Source organism: Mustelus asterias, chromosome 2 (genome assembly GCF_964213995.1).
Source record: "Mustelus asterias chromosome 2, sMusAst1.hap1.1, whole genome shotgun sequence".
NCBI classification, from domain to species: domain Eukaryota; kingdom Metazoa; phylum Chordata; class Chondrichthyes; order Carcharhiniformes; family Triakidae; genus Mustelus; species Mustelus asterias.
In genome coordinates this window covers 80911408-80936464 of record NC_135802.1, presented here as the reverse complement: position 1 = coordinate 80936464, position 25057 = coordinate 80911408, and the positions used below count along the sequence as shown (strand labels likewise).

The window sequence follows — 25057 nt, the reverse complement described above, 5'->3', positions numbered from 1 at the left end:
TGACTGCCCTGTCAGACAGTTGAGTCTGTCATCTGCAACGGTCCCTTTCATTCTCAAGTTTCTATTCCCAGCAGGAGGGCTGCTGGCCTAAATTTAGATCCAGTTAAAAATTGTATAGGCATTTTTGCCCTGTTTGCAGATATAAATAGACCCTTGAGACAAATATCGGCCATCTGTAACCGTCAGAACTTGTCTTTTGAACCTCACTAAAAGAGAACTAGGAGAGTTGATCTCACTTTCCACATGTATATGCTTTTTTTAAGTGCACATTTTCACGTGTAATGTTTTTGAATAGTCTGTTTCTTTAAAAAAATGTTTTTTCCTGTAAGGATTAAAAGACATTACTTCAGTGCAGGACTGCAGGAACCTACAGGAAGGGTCAGTTGATCTCATCTCTGTTAAATGAGTCCAACAGTTGTCTCACTTGGCATTTATCTGATTTTATTATGAATGTTGTCAGTAGAAGATATTGCTCATTTGACCTCACTTTTCACAGTTATGCCTCTTGGTATTTACAGGAGCCTATTTCTGGCTTCAAGGTCTTCATGTTGCATAACTTGATGGCTTGCTACTCAGGATGCTGCTGGAATCATCCAAGCAGTGTTGTTTTGAACAATTAAAAATATTGATTCACCATCAAACATTGCAGACTCTTTAATCCAACAAAATTTCCCTCCTGAGCATTATCACAATCAATAATGTGAAACAGATGACTTGCAATGAAGACTGGGTCACTGTGCACAGATGTTCTATAGATGTGCACTGGTTAAAATGGGCTTGTAAGCATTTAGCATTGTGGATCGACAAAATCATTAAATAAACTACTTCCTTTCTTAAGGATATATTCAATTGTTAAATGTGTTATAAAATAATGCTTTCAATTAATAAAATTTGGTTTTCTATCTCTGCACTCCGCTCTCGATCTGAGGTGTAAAATTATCTTAAAATGTTGTTTCTCTCTCCATGCCTCTCTCTAAGAATATACTTGTTTAACACTGTTTCCCAACTTCTTAACTGACCTGTCAATAATACAAAGCAGCATTCTTATCTGCAACCAGAGCAGTAACTAATCCCACACTCTCTTTCAGCAAAATCTTTACATGTTGCTCTTAGAAGTCAATGCATCCGTTGAATTGCACTGTATTATTGCCTCCCAAAAGCTACCAGTCATTTAAAATATATTAATAGTTTTACACATCACATGCATTTTCTATGCATTAAGATAGTGATATCTTGCTAATTTCATCGTGCCTGGGTGTTAACTTTAAACTGTAGAGTTTGTTTACGTATTGACACATTTTATTTGCATTTCTGTGATCCCGAATGCATCCACTCCCTGGTTCTGTTCATTGTTGCCTCATTCACAGTTGTCTTGCACCTCAACTACAGATCCTCCCCTTCCCCCACCATGAAGCTTGCTGCCTCTCCATCAGTTTCCTGCCACTGAGCTGGAAAATTGGCAGTTTCTTATAAAGTACTCATTATATTTCAATGCATAATGACTAGCATTTCCAAAGCTGAGAACCCACAGCAATATAGCATGCAGGAGATATGCCAGTTTGAATCAGATGTCTGCTATTTGAGAGTTCTGGATCGGAAGAAGTGGGGTTTAGCTTAATAGAGGATGTTCTGTTCTTTGCTAGCCCAGGGTACAGTCCCGGACTTTGGCCATATTGGGAACAGAAATTGAATTTTGACAGTCAGGACTGGGGATTCTAGAATTTGGTAACTTTGAGCCCAAATTCCCTGTCTGTAGCTAGTCTGAGAGGGGGGATGTGTTAGCATGTGACAAGTTCTTTAATGCATAGCTTAAGGTTTCTTGCTCTACTCGGTATTTGATCACCAGGTTTGGAGAATCCCAAATCTGAAATACAAATTTATTCACCCTTCTTATTGTGTATAATTAACTATCTTAAAAATATCATAGTAAAAATTGTAGGAGGAGTAATTGCCGTTTAAAGTCTCGCGGCAATAGAGTAATTTTGTACCCTACACCCTAAAGACAGTTGACGTAATGCCCACCACCATATTGACCTCTACTAATATGCATGCACTTGCCTTAAACAGTGTTATGGTCTTGAGGGAGACCATTAACTTTCAAAAGAACTTTGAACTCTCAGTTGTTAACTGAACAAAATTCTGCCACAAGATTTCATGTTTAAGCAAAGCTTTTACTGCCCAAGAATTAAACAAAGCAAATACAAACTTAACACTATATTTCATAAACCTTATTACGTAAACCCCAAAATCTCAACAGGTCAGTACTCTTTTTTTAATTTCTACATAGGAGTACCCTGATCCATTACATGATCTTGCGCATTCATTCACTTCTCCTTTTGAGACTATCAAGTACGCCACGTATCTTTAGAATTCACTTTGATTTCTCTTCAAGAACTTATTTCTGAGATATGAGATTTGAAGGGAATTGTCCCATTTGCCTTTGGCTAACTGACCTTCTGACCTTCCTTCAAAAACCTCACGACTGTGGACTTCTCAGCTCAAGCTTCAGCTCCACTGCATTTCTGCTGAGAGATTTAAAAATCAGGAACACCCCTAGTTCCTATTAGCTTCAATGCTCCATATCCAGGTTTTGAAAGACATAAACTGCTTTCTCCCAGTCTGCTCCCATAGTTCCTGTGCAGCTCTCGGCCTCACAATTGCTTTATGGCTCCTGATAGACACTCTCTCTGCTTTCTCCAAGCCCCAATTAAGCTGACTGCAGGACTCAGATTAAAGATGATTGGCAAAAAAAACCAAAACCAACATTAGGAAAATCATTTTTATGATTAGGACTGAGAGTCTTGAGAAGGCACATTCAATCATGGCTTTCAGAAAGGGTTAGATAAACACCTGAAGACAGAAAATTTGGAGAGCTGCAGGAGAACAACATGATCTAAATTGCAGAGAACCAGCACAGACTCAACAGGCCAAATGACCTTTTCCTATAACCATTCTTTGATTTGTTGCAACCTAATCAAAGTCAGTAGGTTAGGCTCCTTGCTGGAGGTGCTGATTGCCTGGCACTTCTGTGACATGAATGTGACTTGCCACTTATCAGCCCAAACCTGAATGCTGTTCAGATCTGGCTGCATGCGAACTGTGACAGATTCATTGAATGGCGAGTTGCAAAAGAAATGAACGTTGTGCAATCAGCAACAAACAATTCCATTTCTGATCTAGGACACTGATCTGAGGCACTCCAACAGTGATGTCCTGGGGATAAGAAGATTGGCTTCTCGTGCATAGCCATCTTCCCTTTTATCCTTTTCCATTCACTTCAGTTTGACAAGGGCCCCTTGATGTCAGAGTTGGTCAACTGCTACCTTGATGTGAAGGGCAGTCAGTTTCACCTCACCAACAGAACTTAGCTCCTTTGCCCATTTTGGACCAAGTGTATAATGAGTCTGAAACTGAGGGGTCCTGGTGGAAACCAAACTGAATATCAGGCAGATCATTGATAAGTAAGAGCTGCTTAATAGCACTGACAATGACACCTGCCATCACTGCTGATTATTTTGAGTATGATGGCCTGGTAATTGGTTAGATTGAATTTGTCCTGCTTTTTGTGGATAGGACAAGCCTGGACAATGTTTCACAATTATCAGCTAGGTGCCAGTGATTTACACTGTTGGAACATCTTATCTGGAACTGCAGCCAGTTCTGGAACACCAGGATGTTTTTGGAGTCCATCGTCTTTTCTGTAATTAGTGCACTCAACTGTTTCTTGTTATCACATGGAGTAAATTGTATTGGCTGAAGTCTGGCATCTGTAATGGTGGGGACTTTGAGATGAAACCAAAGTAGGTCTTCCACTCAATTCTGGTTGAAATGTTTACAAATGTTTCAGCCTTGCCTTTTGCTCAGGTATGCTGGGCTCCATCTTTGTTCAAGATGGTGATGTATTGTATCAAAATGATGAATGACATTCTATGATGAGAAGTATATGACTTCAGTAATATGGCCTTGTATCTTATCTGTATCAGGTCTTTTATAAAATCTTTAATTTAATTACCATGAAAGCTCATTTGTTAGAGCATGTTGGTGGTCTTTTTTTTTGTCAGTATATGTGGGTAATACCAACTTTGGATAAATATGAAATACAGTTATCCATGTTTTGAAGGAATAACTGAGACCCAGTCTATTAACTGGATGCAATAGAAAGACTATTTTGTCAGAATGCTGTGGGATTCTGTGCGCAGAGCAGCTGCTCAGACCACATCAGGGAGGTTTGTTAGGTCTCCAATTTTTTTTTAAAAAACCTAGTAATAGCCACAAACCATCTGCATCCTGTCTAATCTGCCACCCCCTGGTATTTTATCCTGGTGTGGTCCAAGTTCCTTGAAGGATCTATCTCTATAAAAATGTTGTGTTGCATGCGCTGCTATAAGTTCATCTTTTCCTTCAATTTGTTCCATCAATAGAAAATTATTTAAGATTAATCTTTCCCATCACGGAAAAGTCTTGATTGGAATATTAAACTCATTTGAATGTGTTTTAAAACATCAACCAGGGAAATAATTTATTCAGCTTTTTCTAAGGTAACCTTAAAAACAAATTTGGTGCATACTATAAGTGATTTGACTCTTCTTAAATATAGGTGACAAGCATAGTAAATACACACGCCAACCTCAAAAATGTGTGAATACTGTGTGGCAGCTTTTCCAGGAAAAAGCTGGCAACTCCAAACTAGGTGCAATGGTGAAAATGCCCAGAATTAAGTCCAGTAATCCAGGCCACTGCGTCAAGACAAGAAAATAAGTTATTTTTCAATAACATTTCTGGAAAAAAGTGTTTTAGATTCAAATTATTTTTTTCTGTGATGTCTAAACGCACCAACTTCAAGTATAACAACTGTGGAAGTAGAACATGAACATCTCATGACTTAAGCTACACATGTGCCCAATATTCTGTCTGTTGTATTATAGGGGAGCACATACAATACTCAAAAATGCAATTGTTGCAATGGTGAGGTAGACATTTTCGAAGGCGATTGTGAAGTCTGTCAGTGCAAACTTATATTCAGGGACTGTCAGTTGTGGCAAGCCCTCACCTTAGGAGATTGTCTGAAAGTTATTGCTCTCTGAATTCTAATATACATTATAGTTGAGATTTTATAAGGGCAGCAGTACAGAGTAGAATGTACTATTCTGCTAAAGTGGAGTAAAATTCGTGATAATCAATGTCTGAGGTCCCAATGTACTTGTTGTTTGATAAGGAAACTGTACAGATCAGAAAATGTTTACAAGTTTCAGGTCAGATATATCAAGTACCTGGCTTGCTTTCTCTTAATTTCGACAAGTCAAGATACAGTAGGATACAATATAGAGGGCGGCACAGTGGTTAGCATTGCTCCCTCACAGCTTCAGGGACCTGGGTTCAATTCTGGCCTCGAGCAACTTTCTGTGTGAAGTTTACATACTCTCCCTGTGTCTACATTGGTTTCCTCCAGGTGCTCCAAAAAACTCTGCTAAATTGACCCTTAGGGCCTGATTTTACCATTTTCATTCCAAGTGCTGAATCTGGGCGCAATTCAGATCCAACTTGGAAATCTGCTTTCAGGCGCCCCCATACGCACTCAGCCTGAAAAGAAAATCGCGAGTCCCATTCGCACTGTGGGCGGGGCTTATCGCACACTGAACGATCGGAGCTCTGAACTGCGCATGCGCAGTTAGAAAAAATTTGAAAACGGCACCCGTGTCAGATCGCTCCCGGGCCGCAGAAAGCGGCCCAGGAGCGAAAAGCGGGAGTGATGGTTCCCACAGACGTCACTGTCCCACTTATCCACCCCTCCCCCTCCCCCCCCCTCCCCCCCCGCTACTCAGACCGATCGTGACCCTCTGCCCCCGCCCGCAGAGTGGCAGTGGACCCCCGCCCCCCCACCAGAGATATATGCAGCACCCCACCCCCCAACACCAGTGAACGATTGGGCCTCACCCCCCCCCCCCCCCCCCGAGGAACATCTGACTCGCCTCCTCCTCCCTCCCCACCCCCTCACCAGAGAATGATCTGGCATCCCCCCCTCCCCCCCCCCCCCCGCCCAGAGAATGATCTGGCCTCATTTCCCCCCGCCCCCCCCACTACCACTCCCCCAGAGGAACACCTAACTCGCCTCCTCTCTCGCCTCCTCCTCCCTCCCCACCCCCTCACCAGAGAATGACCTGGCACCGCCCCGCCCCCGCCCCCACCCCCGCAGCCGGACAATGATCAGGCCTCCCTTCTCCCTCTCTCCAGAGAATGATATGACCCGCCTCCTCTCCCCCCCGCCCCCCCACCGATCTGAGTCAGAGAGCTGTTGGAAGCTCCGAACTTGCCTCTTCAGCAGCTGGAGCACCCGATTCAGACTTTTATTCAGCAGGTCCATTACGGTGCGGTTCCGGATTGGCGAACACGGTGGTAAAGGGGGAAATGTTGATAAAGTTGGGCGGGCAGTTCATTAATTCAATTTAAATGCATGCAAATGCATTGAAATCGACGTTGCGCCCGTTTCGGGTACGAATCGGATCACGGCCATTCCTGGGTCTCGATAAAGTGGCCATCTGCGCGGGCGCGGATTGTGTTAATGGCCTCACACCTGACTTTACCACGTTTCTGCGCGACGCAATGGTAAAATAGGGCCCTTAGTGTCAGGAAGATTAGCAGGGTAAATCCTTGGGGTTACGGGGATAGGGCCTGGGAGGATTGTCGTCGGTGCAGGCTCAATGAGCCGAATGGCTCCTTCTGCACTGTAAGGTTTCCATGACATTATTGCTTTAACTTCTTTTTACCTGTATTAATATTTTGTTATATTATATGGCAATGAAAGGTGACAACTTTGGGAGAGAGGCGCCTTTACAATACATCACTTCAGAGAATCCCATTTGGGGTGACATTCAATATGGGGGATGTCAAGTTAAAATTTAAACAACTGAGTGTATTGTTCAATATCTTAAGGTTTGGTTACTTCTTGCAACGCATAAACATAAAAATCTGACATGTTATGTCTTATTTCTTGACGTGGAGATGCCGGCGTTGGACTGGGGTAAACACAGTAAGAAGTCTAACAACACCAGGTTAAAGTCCAACAGGTTTGTTTGGTAGCCTTTTGGCTACCAAATCTATTTGGTAGCGTATTTGGCTACCAAATAAACCTGTTGGACTTTAACCTGGTGTTATTTCTTGACAGCAGTACTGGGAAAATGTGATAGATTTGTGGATGGGGGGAGGGGGGGGGGCGCAGAAATAAGACGATTAAAGATAATTACTCAGACTGGCAAAAATGAGAGGTGGTGTACCATAAGTCTCAGTACTTGGACCACTGCTGCTGTTCTTTTATATGAACTATTTTGGGTTGAGAGTCAGCATACCGTTTCAGAATTTTTTGTATCATGCCAAATTGAGGGGTACAGTAAGCATGAAGAAATTTGTGACAAAATGCAAGACATTATTAAATGTTCCAAATGGGCATGCAATTGACAAATTTAACATAGATAGTTGAGGTGATGCATTTTAATAGGAAGAATGATGAGGCACAAACAGCTTGGATTATAAGGGATTAAGTGAGGTACACATAAACAAATCACTAAAATTGCCAATGCAGATTAATAAAAAAGTAAACGAAGGACTGAAGTTCATTTCTAGAGAAAAGAATTAAAAGGCATGGTAAACTTGTATCGAGCCTTACTGAGACCACATGAGGAGTGCTGTGACCAGTTCGGTATAAATGTTCTTAAAAGGATACAAAAACAACCGATGAGATGCAAAAAGGATGACAGAACTGAGAAGTAATACCTAAACAGAACGTGCTAAGGCTCCTCTTTTTTTTTTAGAAAAGGAAGGGTTGAGGGATGATCTAATAAAAGTCTTTAAGAATAAGAAAGTGTTTTTTAGGTTAGACAAAGGTAAGATGTTTCTACTTGCGGTAAAGACTAGAACTAAGGGCCGTAAGTAAAGATAGTCACAAACCAATCCAATAAGGAATTCAGGAAGAATTTATTTACCCAGAGAGTGGTTAGAATATGGAACTTGCTACTCACATGAAGCAAATAGCATAAATGCCTTAAGAGGAAACTATATAAATATATGGAGGAGAAAGGAATAAAAGGTTAAGGCAATGGAATTGCAGGGTAAAGAGAGGAGGGAGTTGGTTTGTGTTGATCATTGGCCACGGCATAGACCGTTAGCTTCTCTGTTGTACATTCTCATGTAATTCAACCAATAATGTGCCAGCATAGCTAAACCAAAATAGAGAATGTAATACTGAGGGAGACAAATACGAAGCCAGCTAACATTGCTAGCTGGGATTTTCCAGCCCCACCATGGCGGGCATCACCACAGGGTATGCAGCAGGCCAGCTCAAAGTCCATTGACTTTGAGTGGGACCAGACGATCCAGGCAGCAAGCAGAGCAGGAAAATCCTGTCCATTGTAACTTCTAAGATAATTTGGCTTAAACTCCATGCATGAAAATGTTTTTGTTTTACCAACTTTTCTTTAAGGTTAGAAAGGGTTTTAGTGCTTGAAGTTTTAATGGACATGGAAAAATTGTCCATCCAAATTTAACATGAATTACAGTTCTATTGAGTCTTAACTTGGATAGTTAGTAAGTTAATAGAGGAAAATTTGGTTGGCTGTCAAGTTTGTATTTAAACCATCTTGGTTTTGGTAGGTAGAATAATTGCTTTCTCAGATGTTTTTTTTAAAAATCCAGTGTCTTTTTTTGAAAATGCAGTTGGACAGATAATTAGAGAGGATGAAGTAAATAACTCCTGAGGCCAGAAGACATCCTGAAGGTGAAAGAGTTCATTTTTGTACAGTAATATCACTTCTCTGTAGTTTATGCTCAATGATCCTGCTAGGACTGTTAATTTTGAGTTTTTATGCTGAGTAATTATAGTTCAATTAGGATAACTACATTCTAACTAATTGTTTTTCAATATATTGATTATTTGTTGCAGTCTCCTGTAATGTCAGTCTGCTTTGCCCGATTCCACCCAAACTTAGTAGTCGGTGGGACATACTCCGGACAAATAGTTCTTTGGGATAACCGCAGTCACCGACGAACTCCAGTTCAACGAACACCTCTTTCTGCTGCTGCTCACACTGTGAGTAAAATATTCTTACACTTGAATGTATTATTGAACTAAGAACAGAGGATACTTGGAAAAAGCTCAGCAGGTCTGGCAGCATCTGTAAGGAGAGAAAGCAGAGTTAACGTTTTGAGTCTTTTTGACTTTGTCAGAATTATTAATGAACATTTTTTAACTTTCCCAATTGCATTTCATTCAGCAAATAATTATGCATGTATTTTTTAAAATAACAGAAATTTCACCACATCTGATCCAACTAGTCCCTGTCAGTACACATCATCTACATGAGCAGTAGGTCTAATCTCAAATATTTGCTCTACTCTGCCCAGTTTGCAAGCCCCTCAGAAATCCCACACAGACATTGGGACCCTCCCTCCCAAGGACATGGCCCCTCCCTGCAGTGTTCCCTCCCTCCCTCCCGATCATCCATCCCCCCCACTCCAGCAAAGTTCCCTCCCTTTCACCCCTGCGGAGAGCTCCCCACCTGTCCCCTTACCTGCTCTTCTCTCCCCCCTCGCCCCCCTGTCCTGCCAGGTCCTGCTCTGGCTTGGTGGGCTCCATCTGACGAAGGAGCAGTGCTCCGAAAGCTTATGGTATTTGCTACCAAATAAACCTGTTGGACTTTAACCTGGTGTTGTGAGACATCTTACTGTGTTCACCCCAGTCCAACGCCGGCATCTCCACATCTTGGTGGGCACTGCCAGGACCTGCACTCAACCACCTTGGGGGCTTCAATGGCCTCCAATCCCCGGGCAAGGTAATCGGGTCTGGTGGGGACCATACGTGATTCTCTTTGGGGAGGATCTCTGCCGGTGAGGTAGTACAGGTAAGTGAGCCTGGACGATAACGTCAGGCAAATGCAAAGCATGTCATTAATATTTAAATTAGCTTCATGCCCAAAACAGTAAGATCGACGGAGGCGGAAAAAGCAAACGCGAACCTGATTTTTCGCCTCCCGTCTGATCTTATCACCTCGCTTTGCCGAAAGTCGGACAGTACGAGATTGAAAGACCTTGGCCTTAGTCTTGATTTCCTGAATGCATCATCCCATAGACGATCAACTCTAAATAAAAAATTAAAGTATTATGTAAAAATAATTACAGCACCCATTGCTTTAAAATAAGGACTGAATTATGATTCTGCATTCTGGTCCAATTTTGGTCCACCTTTGAATCTCATTTCACTTGAAGACTATCCTTTATCATGACTCCTGTGTACTACACCATGGACAATCAAGTAGTTGGCATAAATATATGAAAATTCTGTGCAACCGTAACTAATAGTACAGAACATAATGTGACTGCATGAATTATGTTCATTTATAAAATACAAGAAATGACATCACAGAGTTCTTGCCATGATCATTTCAAATATCATGATTGATTACAACATTATTATCAAAATTACATGTGAATTTTAAAAAAGCCAAGATTCTGAAACCCAATACCCCAAGGGGAAATCTGAAGTATAGGACTGTATAGAACAAGAGGGAAAGTTATGCAATATACACACAAATGACATCTGGTGGATAACTTTGCTCAAAAATGAGGATGCCATGTGAATTTTATTCAAGAAAATGTAACTTGAAGCTTTAATATGAAATTTCAATCTTCCTAACATTGCTTGCATTTTAGGTTTTAACTTACTCAAGGTAATATGCTTAGCATAAAGACTGGTTTAACATAAGATTCAAATCTGAAGTAGCACTAAAGGATAAAAATCATGGCGTTTATTTTTTAGATCAAAATGTATAACTTCACTTTTCAATGGCTTTTCACCATTGTACTTGCTTTGTTTCAGCATCCTGTGTACTGTGTGAATGTTGTTGGAACACAAAATGCTCACAATCTAATCACAGTTTCCACAGATGGAAAAATGTGTTCCTGGAGCCTAGATATGCTGACTCAACCACAAGTAAGTTAATTCTTGAACTGTTTGCTGGTTCCGATTAAACTGCTCATTTTTTTAAAAAAAACAAAAATTGTTACTAACAAGTAGATTATTGCCATGAATATTTTTTCTTATCAACATGTGTATTTTAGTGAATTTATAAAGTCATTACAGGGAAAGAAATGTTATTTGACGGTGAGTGATAGGATGAAATATGGAATGGCAAGATTCATTGTAAAGCTTTTGCTATAATGAGAGTTCGACTTCACTCACATGCCCCGCTCTGACACAACCCCACTGACCAACCTGACTGGCCCCCACCATCCGACTCCTCCGCATGACTCCTACATCCATCGCAAGCTAACCTAACCATCTCCCTTACCCAACCTGGTCCCCGACACCAACCCCAACCTGATTATCTCCATATCTGACAACCCTTCCAGACCCGATCTGAGTACTTCCCCGACCCACCTGCCACCGTGACCTCTTACCCACTTATCTCTTCCGCTCTACAACCTTCTCTCCCTAGCTTTTCAAAGTAGCTTTGGGACATTTGAACTCTTTACTTAACAGACTGCGGCAGCTAATGCCACTAAAAAGGGAGTTTAATTTGTCTTCCCCTGACAATTCCCCCATAGGGGAAGTAACAGTTCCAATTCTGGTAAGCTCCATATGTCTGGCTGGAAGTATTGACCCCAAGTTCTTCAGAAATGTGGAGCTCCAGTATCTCACTAGTATACTGGGCTTCTTTTATGATGTAACTGATCTTTAAATTCTGTATTTAATTTAATTCAAAGCATTCACCCATCATGTCATTAGAAGAATTGAATTACAAATACATGCAACAGAAATGCTATTGTAGGACTAATATTATGGAAATGGCAATGCTTTCTGACAAAAGTATATTTCTTCCCCCTCTCCCTATCTTTCATTTTTGTGCGCTTGTCTTTGTCTAAAATAATGTAATTTCAGCGCATAGTGCATAATAAAACCTGCTGTTCAGCAAATCAGTGTTTGCTGTGCTGTCCAGTTTAATGTATAGTATTTTGCCTTTTGACAGACGTGAGTTGTAATCTAAAATGTCCAAATATGTATCAGTCAAGGATGAACAAGTGAAAGTCAAATGAATGTCATCAGTGTGTAAATGTGTTTATGATAAATACTCTGTTTCAAGTGTACATCAAAACCACAAGACTATATAATTTTATATTAAAGAAAATTGCACTTTACAGCAATTGCTTAAAAAGACCTCCTTACCTAAATAGATCTGTCATTTTAAAAACTGTGTTGTTCAGAATGTATTAATTGATTAGTGAGTCACTGAAATGTTCACTTATGTTGTACAGGGGATTGCCATAGCAGAGGGTACAATTGTTTGATTTTTGTTCGCAGCGCATCTGTTTCATATTCATGATAAATACATATTTAGTCAGCACGCACTGAATGTTTATGCTGACAGTATAAGTGAAGTACTTAAGTTAAACTATTCTATCTCTTTAAATAATCTGATGTACAACACTAATCTCTGTAACCTCCTCCAGCCCTATTACATTCCAAAATCTCTGCACTCTTCTCAAGTATCTCCATGTTTATTATACACCCATGCTTTCAGCTGCTAAAGCCTTAGGTTCTGGAATTCTCTACCTAAACCTCTGAATATATCTCTCCTCTTAAGTGTCTCCTTTAAACCTACTCCTTTGACCAAGATTTGGGTCACCTGTCCTAAAATATCTTTGTGGTTTGACATGAAATGTTGTCTCCTAACGCTCTTGTGAAGTGCCTGAGGACTTTTTAGGCTCTATAAATGTGTTTTCCTTTTAACAGATTCTAATAATGATAACATCCTGACCTTGTGTTTAAAGTAATGTTGCCATTACATTGGATAGCTTGATGCTAGGCTTTGTTTCCAAGGCAGCCTATTAAATAAAATACTGTTATGTTATCCCCAAAGAAACCTCTCACTTTAACAAATAGTATAATTATATGCAGTCAAAGGAAGAAGGTGTTTTATAGTAAAGAATGGTAGAGAGATAATTATACCTTCTATCAGCTGATGGTAATTTGACTCTTATGAAAACTCACCTTGTGTCTCCCTCTACTCATCTGGCACCAATATTCCTGATGTGGAGATGCCGGAGTTGGACTGGGGTAAACACAGTAAGAAGTCTAACAATACCAGGTCAAAGTCCAACAGGTTTATTTGGTAGCAAAAGCCACGAGCTTTCGGAACAGGCTGTCCCTTTGTCAGGTGGGTGAGAGATCTGATTACAGAACTCCCACCCACCTGACGAAGGGACAGCCTGTTCCGAAAGCTCGTGGCTTTTGCTACCAAATAAACCTGTTGGACTTTAACCTGGTATTGTTAGACTTCTTACCAATATTCCTCCCAACTCCAGTTTGCTGTATGCAGCCAGTTTGTTGCATTGTATGGATCCTTTGATATTGACACACAGCTGTGTACGTGCATGGTTAATTTGTTCCCTGTGAAGCATGTTCCTGATTGCCATGTACCCTCATTGTTTAGAGGAAACACCTTCTCCCCCTGTGACCCTTCACTTTGTTTAAACCTTCTTGCTCCTCCTCTTAAATCTTCAACTTTATCAATGACTAAAGCCCCACCCCTATTTATTTGTTACATAATTCTAATATTTTTGTTCCCATACCCTTGCACTGAGCAACCCCTCATCTCCCACCTACATCCACGCTAGTCTCTTGATCTTGTCATGTCATCTGGCCTATGTATTCCCATTGTCTCAATTGCAGGCAAGACAGATTCTGATCACTTCATTGTATCCCACACCAGTCCCATCCTCCTTCAACCCCCACTTCTTCCACATTCCCTCTGGGGAAGAAGCTTTCCCCAGTCATGATGACAGTTTCAGCTCCCAACGAGGAATGATTTAAATGGATTTTAGTGTTAAGTTATCCATGAAGAAAGGCACTAAGAATATAGATTAAGGGAATTCAATGTATGTGTATATTTTAACTTTTCACAAACAGTTTGATAAAGTACATATAAGAGATTTACAAAAGGTGAAGTCTTTGATCCAAAGTGGTGGCATGGGGAGAGCAGTGGCTAAAAGATAAAATGCAGAATAGGACTAAGTAGATATTTCTCAAATTGACAATATTTAGTTAATGATATGCCCTATCTTCTTTTTCACATAAATAATTCTGTCTAGCATGAGTTGAATGGGATAAGCAAACTACTGCTATCAAAGTAAGGAGTGTGTATCCTATAGCAAAGACTTTGGAAATCCGTGTGTTCCCCAACCGGAAGCCATGGATGAACAGGGATATCCACTGCTTGCTGAAGTCCAGGTCTGAGGCGTTCAAGTCAGGCGACACTGACTGATACAAGAAAGCCAGATACGATCTAAGGAGATCCTTCAAAGATGTCAAAAGACAATACCGGACCAAGCTAGATTCCCAGGCTAGCCACACCAACATCTGCCGACTATGGCAAGGTCTGCCAGACATAACAGGCTACAAGATGAAGGCATGTAAAATCACCAGCTCCAACGGACCCCTCCCTGATGAGCTCAATGCATTCTACGCCTGTTTTGAGCAAGAGGTCAGCGAGAGCATGCCCTCCACCCTGGAAGTCCTGGATGAACCTGTATCTGGGGTCACCATTGCAGATGTCAGAGCAACTCTCTTGAAGGTCAACCCACGGAAAGCAACTGGCCCGGATGGGGTACCCGAACGTGCACTCTGATCCTGCGCGGATCAGCTGGTGGAGGTATTCACAGACATCTTCAACCTTTCTTTACAACAATCTGAGGTCCCTATCTGCTTCAAGAAGACGACCATCATCCCGGTACCTAAGAAAAACCAAGCAGCGTGCCTTAATGACTATCGGCCGGTGGCTCTGACATCCATCATTATGAAGTGCTTCGAAAGGTTAGTCATGGCACGAATCAATTCCAGCCTCCCAGATTGCCTGGATCCACTACAGTTTGCCTACCGCCGCAACAGGTCCACAGCAGATACCATCTCCCTGGCCCTGCACTCAACCCTGGAACGCCTAGATAACAAGGACACTTATGTCAGACTCCTATTTATTGACTACAGCTCAGCCTTCAACACCATTATTCCCACGAAACTCATCTCCAAATTCCGTGGTCTGGGCCTCGGCACCTCCCTTTGCGACTGGATCCTGAACTTCCTAACTCACAGACCACAATCAGTAAGGATAGGCAACAACAACACCTCCATGATCATCCTCAACACTGGTGCCACACAAGGCTGTGTTCTCAGCCCCCTACTATACTCCTTATACACCTATGACTGTGTGGCCAAATTCCCCTCCAATTCGGTTTTCAAGTTTGCTAACGACACCACCGTAGTGGGTCGGATCTCAAACAATGACGAGACAGAGTACAGGAATGAGAGAGAGAATCTGGTGAACTGGTGCAGCAACAATAATCTCTCCCTCAATGTCAAAAAATACAAAGGAGATTGTCACCGACTTCAGGAAGTGTAGAGGAGAACATGCCCTTGTCTACATCAATGGGGACGAAGTAGAAAGGGTCGAGAGCTTCATGTTTTTAGGAGTCCAGATCACCAACAATCTGTCCTGGTCCCCCTGTGCCGACACTATAGTTAAGAAAGCCCAACAACGCCTCTACTTTCTCAGAAGACGAAGGAAATTTGGCATGTCAGCTACGACATTCACCAACTTTTACAGATGCACCATAGGAAGCATTCTTTCTGGTTGTATCACAGTTTGGTATGGCTCCTGCTCTGCCCAAGACCACAAGGAACTACGAAAGGTTGTGAATGTAGCCCATTCCATCACGCAAACCAGCCTCCATCCATTGACTCTGTCTACACTTCCCACTGCCTCAGCAAAGCAGCCAGCATAATTAAGGACCCCACGCACCCCAGACATTCTCTCTTCCACCTTCTTCTGTCGGGAAAAAGATACAAAAGTCTGAAGTCACGTACCAACCGACTCAAGAACAGCTTCTTTCCTGCTGCTGTCAGACTTTTGAATGGACTTACCTTGCATTAAGTTGATCTTTCTCTACACCCTAGCTATGACTGTAACACTACATTCTGCACTCTTTCGTTTCCTTCTCTATGAACGGTATGGTTTGTCTGTATAGCGCGCAAGAAACAATACTTTTCACTGCATGTTAATACACGTGACTAATAAATCAAATCAAAGAATGTAGTAGACTTTGAGAACTGATATTTGTCAAATGCAGTCCAATGTATGCAACTACATGACCATCTCAAACAAAATAATTTAACCAGCTGCCTTTGCCAGTCAAACCCCCACCATCAACATTCTGGGCATCACTACCAGCTACGCTAATGCTGTGACAGAACAGAAGATGAAAGGCTGCATAGTTTGCGGCAAGTGACTCATCTCTTGACTCCCAAAACCTATCCACTATCTACAAGATGAAGTAAAAAGTGTGATGGAATATTTTCATTTGCTAGGATGAGTGCAGTCCAACAACACTCAAGAATCTCAACATCTCAACAGTGACTTAGTGAGACAGAACAGAGGCAGCAGAAGAAGGAGAGGGAAGCCAACCCAGGGCTGCAAATTCCATTCCCCTGTGCAACATGCCCCACTGGGAAGAACTTATGCATCCAGAGTTGGGTTCCTCAGTCATCAAAATTCACCAAGCCTGACGGACGTCATCCTCAATTTCAAGGGACCACCAACGACAACTGTGCACAACTTGAGCCGCAAGGAATGTTGGAGCAATAGCTAAGCATATTGTGCATGGTGTATGAAGTTTACCAGAGAATGGATAAACCAGGGAAGCACATGGAAACACTGTTGTAGGCTCTGCCTATCGGCTCTGCCGATCACTTACAAATTTTATAACAGGATGGAAATAATTATGGTAGTCTCGATGCTTGCCAGGAGAACTTTAAGACAACTAAAATATTAGAACACGTAGACTCTGTCAATCCAATTTTTGGTTCTTTCTCCATCAGTCTTTCTACCTTAGCTATCTTACACTCTCAGCTTCACCACACTATGGTGTTTGATTTATTTCCCAATCAGCTTCAGTTTCCTAATAGTCTAAGCCACATCCAGATCTATCATTGGTCTGACATCTCAGCTAGAAATTTCAATTCACAATCACCTCCCTGAAATCTGCGAACATTTTCTGTTTCCGTTAAGGACTTTCTGAGAAATGGGCATTAAAACACACTCAGTGCAGACAGCAGCTTTCAAACCAGGGATTCATCACATTCCCAGGTCTCTTCTGCCCGCACACCCTCCCCGCACCCCTCCCCCCTTTTGTCACACTTCACAGCTACACATGTTGTATTTACAAAGTTACAAGAGCTTAAACAAGCAAATGTTACAGTTAGAATTTAGAGTTCATTATGCATTAATTTTCCGCGTCCCAATTTTCCTGAAAAAAATCGTGCATTTTTCTGCTGGTTCCGTCTATGAGGTGGCCAGGGAGGGTAATGTGGCTAGGGAGTTCACAGTGGGAGTGAAAAACCAAGGCTTGGTCTTCCTGGTGTCCAGTTGGAGGATATTTCAGCTCATTCAGGCTTGGATGTGAGATGAGCACTCTGACCGCAGAGGAAATGGAGGAGTTGAGAGCAGTGGTAGTAAGATTAAGTTGGATGTCAGTTATAGGTGGGACCTGACATCTTGGTCCAGATCTTCTAGTCTCCGGATTGTATAACCAAAGATGTATATTGACACCGCACAGAAATCCTGATATGATGACCTCTGTGTGAATTGCCCGGGATGTTTCCCAGGAACCTCTGTGAATGTCTTCATCTCAGAGCTAGAGTCAACGACTTTGGACAGTTCTGTGGGCCATGCATGAATAGTTAACCAGAAAATGTTAGACTCCGGGTAACTACAGAACTGACCCCTCCCCCTTCCTCCCTCCCCCCCCCCCCCCCCCCCCATCCCCAGTCGCTTACACTGCCCACCTGACTACACCCCCTGATCAGACCTGAATAGCCCCACCGCCAGACTAGCTCCCAACATGACTACCCCTCCTGACCCATGTGCCACTTCATCCACGTTACACAACACCCACCTATCCATTTAGCCGTTCATACACACACGAACATTCACACTGGACCTTGAAACTTATCATATGGCAGCTAGTGCCATTAAAAAGGGATGAGTTGTCTTCCTGTGGGCTATGGTTCTATGATGCAGTTCTCTGATGGACACTGCATTCAGGACTTCCAGAGGAGTTGGACTTGTAAAACCTAACAAGAAATGCGGAAAAGTGTTCAAGCATGGGAATGTTCGAACAGAAAAAAATCCGGCAATGATTGCTGATTTGCGGAATATCTGAACCCACATGTTTTCAGGTAATGTTGCAAAGGGACAGAATATAAATGAGAAATTGGAGAACGTCAAGGATAGGCCCAAAGGTAATGACATGGGGCAGGAAAGAATGCCATTGTAGGAGATTCTCTGGCTCTGACTAGATTGGTAAGAATGGAACAAGGTGATGGCTATTCCACTTAGCTGGACAATGAGGACAAGGTGATGGTAGTGTGGCCAACGGTGTCAGAATCTACAGATCATTTATGTAAGATAAGGAGGAATAGTTCACAATCACCTGAGGATGTAATTTATGATCTTGATTAATCTGTTTCGGCACTGGTGCAAGGATGAGATTCAAACATGGAGTTGGAGGAAAGGGGGCACAGATTTGGGGCATGAATGTTCGAGGAAATGGAGTTTCGAGAGGAGTCAGTATTGGTGAAGGACAGTGGAGTCAAGATACTATTTTTCAGATGTTTTGAATGGGAGCAGGACAGTCCGAGAGGAAAGCGAGCTATTTTCAAACACAGCTAGCATGAGGACCACAAGGGGAGTTGGTGTGAGTGAGTAGAATAATGGAATGATCTAAAAGAATGCATCTGGGGAGACTAAAGACTAGAGAAAGGTGCAAGTTCAGGGCTAGGGTATTATGCTCAGGCAGTGTGCAAATGAGATTCGGATGCTTCGAATCGGCTGAGCCTGCCTGCTGTTGCTCCTGATCAGGCACACCCTTCCCCACCTCAACCAGCATCCCCACCATCAGACTTTGTGTAAATATGTAGGAGATCAACTAATAATCCCTTACAAATAAGTCAACCAATGTGTGCTGTGAGGTTGTATAATACATAATGCATATGTACTGGCAGATGAAAGGATGATAAAATGTGCACAACAGATGGGAAGCTTTTATAAGAAATATTTTCAATTCAAATGCTTACAAAGGCAAGATTAGATTTCCATATTTCAGAACTTTCTCTATATGGTGTCCTTTTATATGTTGAAACTAAAAAAGGATATTGTTTGAAAAATTATTCAAATCTCATTTGTAAACAACACCCAACAAAAAGAAGTAAATTTATGTTGAAACATATGATTTGTGTGTGAATTTAAAGTAATGAAAATGGCTTTTTTAATCATCATGTCTTTCCTCCCCATCTCCAACATAATCAGTTTTTTTCATGAGGAGGTTAACTTGTTAAGTAAAACCTGAACATTGCCAACTATTGCACCTTTTTCTTCTAATTTAAGAGTAGATTTCTGATGATATAAATATGATTTTGTCACTGGATTATTCGCAATGGTGTGCCTGTAGTGAATGTTCATGATGCATGTTCAAGGAAGCCCTCTATTTTGTTTTAATGATCTGTTTCTTAAAGTTGGTCCTTAAGCAGCATTTCAATCTTCCGAATGCTACTAAGACATGTTCCATTGGTCCATAACTTAGTTAAATGCCAATTGTATATTAAATGTGTATTGAATCTAATGCTATCATTTCTATAATAATTGGGTAACAATTGGACAGAATATAAAGAACAGCAAAGAATAACAAATTAATGAGGGGAAAATTAGAGTGAGAGAGAAAGATAGCTTGAAATATAAGGAAGGATAATAGTTTCTATAGATAAGTGAGAGTTAGCAAAGTGAGCATTGGTCCTATAGAAAGCGAATCTAGGGAATTAATAATGGAAAATAAAGAAATGGCAGATGAATTGAACAGGTGTTTTGCATTGGTCTTCACTATAGAGAATACAAGTAACAGCCCAGAAGTAGCTGTAAATCAGGAATTGGAAGGGAGAAATTCAGTAAAATTGCTGAATCACCAGGGAAGTGGCACTTAGCAAATTGTTTGAGCTGTGGGTTGATAAATCCCCTGGTCTGGATAGGATCTTAAAAAAAGAGGCTAGCGAGATAGTTGATGCATTGGTTTTAATTTTCCAAGATTTCCTGGATTCAAGGAAGGTGCCATTGGATTGGAATGAGTGAATGTAGCTCCTTTATTCATAAAGGAAAGGAGACGGTTAGCAAGAAACTATAAGTCGGTTAGCTTAGCACCTGTCATAGGGAAAATGTTAGAAGGTATTATTAATGATGTTATGGCAGGACACTTAAAAACAAATTCAAGGCAATCAGGCAGAGTTAACATGGTTTGTGAAAGGAAAATCGTGTTTAACCAATTAATTAGAGTTTATTGAAGGAGTCACTTTGGATAAAGGGGAGCCAACTGATGGATGTACTATACTTGAATTGCCAGAAGGCATTTGATGAGGTGCCACATTAAAAGTTATTGCGGAAAGTAAAAGCTCATGGGGTAGGGGGTAACATATTGACATGGACTGAAGATTGTCTAGTTCACAGGGAACAGAGGGTAGCCATGAATGAGTCTTTGTCTGGTTGGCGGGATGTAATGAATGGTGTGCCACAGGTAGCAGTGTTGGGGCCTCAACATTTTACAATTTATATAAATGACTTGAATAAAGGGACAGAAGGTATGGTTGCTAAATTCGCTGATCATAGAATCCTACAGTTCAGAAGGAGGCCATTCAGCCCATCGAGTCTGCGCCGACCACAATCCCACCCAGGCCCAATCCTCATAACCCCATGCATTTTCCCCAGCTAGTCCCCCTGACACTAAGGGGTAATTTAGCATAGCCAATCCACCTAACCCGCACATCTTTGGACTTTGAAACTGATGACTTTGGACTGATGATATAAAGATAGATAGGAAAGCAAGTTGTGAAGATGACATAAGGAGGCTACAAGGGGGCATAGGTTAAGTGAGTGGGGCAAAGGTCTGGTAAATGGAGTATAATGCCCATTTTGGTAGAAAGAATAAAAAAGGAGCATAGTACCCAGATGGTGAGAGATTGCAGAGCCCTGAGATTCATGGGTATCTGGGGGTCCTTGTGCATGAATCACAAACGGCTAGTATGCAGGTACGGCAAGTAGTTAGGAAAGCTAATAAAATGTTATCATTTATTGTGAAGGGAGTTGAATATAATAGGGAGGTTAAGCTTCAGTTGCACAGGACACTGGTGAGACCACATATGAAGTGCTATGTACAGTATTGGTCTCTTAACTTAAGAGAAGATATAAATGCGTTAATAGTTCAGAAAAAAATTACCAGACTGATGCCAGGAATTGGTGGGTTGTTTTAGAGGAAAGATTGGACAATCAAGTTTGAATCTACTTCAGTTTAGAAGAGGAAGAGACGACTTAATTGAAACATATATAATTCTGAGGGGTCTTGACAGGATGGATATGAAGAGGATGTTTCCTGTTGTGGGAGAATCTAGAACAAGAAGTCACTGTTTAAAAATAAGGGGTCACTCATTTAAGACCGAGATGAGAGGAAATTTTTGAGCTAGTCTTTGGAACTCCCTGCCTCAAAAGGCAGTGGTTACAGAGTATTTGAATCTTTCCAAGGCAGAGTTGATAGATTCTTGATGAGCAAGGGAGTGAAAGGTTATTGGGCATGGGTTGGCGGTTACAGTCTGATCAACCATGATCATGTGGAATATCAGGGCAGGCTCAGAGGCAAATGCCCTAATCCTGTTCCTAACTCATGTTAGTTTGTAAAAAGGGGGATGAAATTTTCTTTCAAATGCTCTCATTGCTATATCTTGATCTTAGTTTTTCTGTTGTGCTTGGATAATGCGTTAGAATGTAATCGGTGACAATTTTATATTGGATGGGAACAAGATGCAAGGGTCAGCTGACCCAGTAAAACATGGAACCAATTGCAGAGTGACGTAATAGTCAGCTGACTAGCTGATTCACTATAGATAAGGAACTATGTAGAATTGTGGGGAGCTTGGAGTGGCCTAGGGTGAAGTCCCAAATTTGGAGTAATGATGTTTCTTTATTAAACCCTTTCTTTGATTTATAAGTTGGAGTAAGTTTTGTTGTATTTTCATTAGCTGCATTTTGAAGAGTTCCTTTTGAAGAAACATAATGTACATTCAACTTGAGTCATATGCTGCTTTTTTGTACTTTTGTGCAAAATGTAAATTATGTTCAATTATTTTCCAGTGTTCCATGAAAGGATTGTTCTATGACTCTTTCATTTACCTTGTAAGTGATTTGTTGAACATATTGGCCAAAAACTGCCACAGCAACTTTGAGGCCAGAAACATTATTGGATATAGAAATGGAGAAGTTTCTGTCAGAGAGGCGTCACTTCACTGATAGCTTCTCGAATATGACATCTTGCTGCCTGGTTTCTCATTCAAATGCATTGAGCGGAGTGAAGTTCTGTACTCGCAACATAGATAGGAAGCAGTTTGTCATGAAAAGCTAGGTCAAGTCATTTCAAGTCTAAACTGCCTTTAACACCATAATTGTTAGCTACTGAGGTTGATTCCATCAGGTTCTAATTGTATTGGAGATTTTAAAAGAGAGTTTATCTTCTCCTTGTCCTTTCCCTTGCTTAATCCAATTACCCATCCCTCCTTTCTGTGCCTAGTTTGACATTGAATTCATCCATTCTGACTTCCATTTTCTTGCATGGTTCATTTCACAATCCTTCAACCTGGTTGATTAAGGTGATGTAGATTTGCTTGCCCAGTTCAATCAGATCCCAGATGCCACATAGAACATTTTGCAGTTTCCAGTTCACACATCCAGCAATTTGCCATGTATATGGAGACTAAACAGGCATGCATAAGTTTAACTAATAGTAGATGCTGTTTATTGACAGGTTTCAGAAACTTTTGGGCCAATCTGTATTCCAATCACATCATTGCTACAGACACATCATGGTATCAAATACAGTATTAAAAGTCTACCTATTAAATGGTCTCTCAGCTTTGCAAGACAACTGGACAAGCCCAATAAGTCTTGTAACAATGATAGGAAAGGTCATGATTAATATTAACTTTGGAGAATGTCGTAGACAGTACAATTTATGCAGGTTTTCTCCAGCATTTAGATGTATGGTAAATATTTGGCAAAATAATGTATTGGGGTATGCCAGAAAGAACACTAATAACTAAATTAACAGCAATACTTGCAGAAAAGATCTCCAGGTAATAGATAGAAAGATATAGAAACTAACAAACATAATTCCCAACTTGGCACCAGTGCAGGAGATGACATCCTGATGAACCTTGTTGGTAGAATACATTTTTCTTTTTACATGAGCAACATTATATTTAACAAAAATGTCATTTTTAAATATTTTTTTTTAAATTCAAGTATTAATTAGATTGGCTACTCTTTTAAGCTAGTGTAACATTGTACACAGTATTAAAATCCTTTCCTGTCCTGTAATTTACTATTTAAGTGCAGAATTTGGAATATAACATTTTAAATTTGGATTAAGCATAAAATGTACTTTAAAGAATATTCTAGGAAGCTGACGATTTTACTCTTTTTATTCCCCCCCACCCCGGTTTGGGATGCATTACAAAATATGGAGTTGTACAATTTTTACTTAGTTAAGATATTGTGGTTCTGTCAGTCTAGCGAGTGGTTGGTAAGTCATTAGACACGAGTTCCGTCCCCAATCTCTGGTAAATTAGTTGCTCTGTTCTGGGGCATCATACAGTGCCATTCAGTTGCCCCGAGAACCCTTGCATTAGAGAGGCAAAATCAACTATGGTTCGTGTCCTTGATTACTCCAATGGGAAGTGCACTTGCGGGGATGTCCGAGGGCAATGCAATATGCTCTATGGCTACATACTTTAGATCATAACATATAAATTGACCTTTGAAGCTTGGAAAAATCTTCCAAAAATGGGGATCAATTTATGCACAGCATAAAATGCCAAGTTGTAGGCTTAAACATCCATTTTGGCATCGAAAAATAGGGGCATCTTATATTCTGGGTCATCCGCACCTTCAGGTAGGTTCCCAACACTTCCTGTGAAGTTTTACACATGATTACAGCTCGACAGGTGCCTTCCATAATTCAGCACGCAAAAAGTCTTCAAAGAGAAAAATTGAGGAGAGGAAAAAGAACACAATTCTATATGCTAACGTTTTAAAATCTTTTTAATTAGGAGAATATGGAGCTGGTTTACAACAAGTCAAAGCCTGTGGCTGTCACTAGCATGGCGTTCCCAACAGGAGATGTCAATAATTTTGTTGTAGGCAGTGAGGAAGGAATGATTTATACTGCGTGTCGGCATGGCAGGTAATGTTTATTACTACTCAGTGTTTAATATGCATTCATACATTCATTTTCACTCATTCGATTGTATTTGTTAAGAACAAGCACGGAACTTGTAATGCATTACAGTTTTTAACAAACCTGCCATCCAATAAGTGTGTTTCTTTAAAAAAATGAATCCTTTTGATTACCAGAAACCTTTCTTGCAGATGTTTTTTTTTACCTAATAACTATAAGATCAATATGCTGGAATATCAGAATGGTTAGTTTTAACAAAGTAGTATAACTATTACTTACCGCACCATATTGTGCAGGCAAAGCCATGGTGCTCGCTGCTGTCAACAATTTTTATTCATACCACACCTTTAACATAAAACATCACAAAGTACCTTACAGGAGTATCATAAAGCCAAATTAGGCACTGAGCCACAAAAGATGATATTAGGACAGATAGCCAAAAGCTTGCTCAAAGAGTTAGATTGTAAAAAACTTCTTAAAGAAAGGTTAAGAGGCAGAGAAGTTTAGGGGGGAATTTCAAAGCTTAGGGCCTGGGCAGTTGAATCCACTGCCACTAGTGATGGAGTGATTAAAATTGAGAATGCTCAAGCGGCCAGAATTAGAAGAGCTCAAATATTTCAGGATTGTGGAGTGGAGGGGATTACGGTTGGCAATTCTAACCGTAATAACATAAGGGATGTCATGACACTGTTCTTAC

General features: G+C 40.9%; 1 protein-coding gene across 2 annotated transcripts in view; it reads left to right on the top strand.

Annotated features, from left to right (window-relative positions):
• The window catches only part of dync1i1a (dynein cytoplasmic 1 intermediate chain 1a), a 229551-nt gene that overhangs the window by 146254 nt on the left and 58240 nt on the right, over positions 1–25057 (top strand). For both annotated transcript variants that reach the window (XM_078227973.1, XM_078227966.1), the window contains 3 exons: positions 8933–9079; positions 10865–10978; positions 24233–24366. In XM_078227973.1, coding sequence (XP_078084099.1) covers positions 8933–9079; positions 10865–10978; positions 24233–24366 — 395 coding nt within the window. The remainder of the gene's footprint in view (positions 1–8932; positions 9080–10864; positions 10979–24232; positions 24367–25057) is intronic.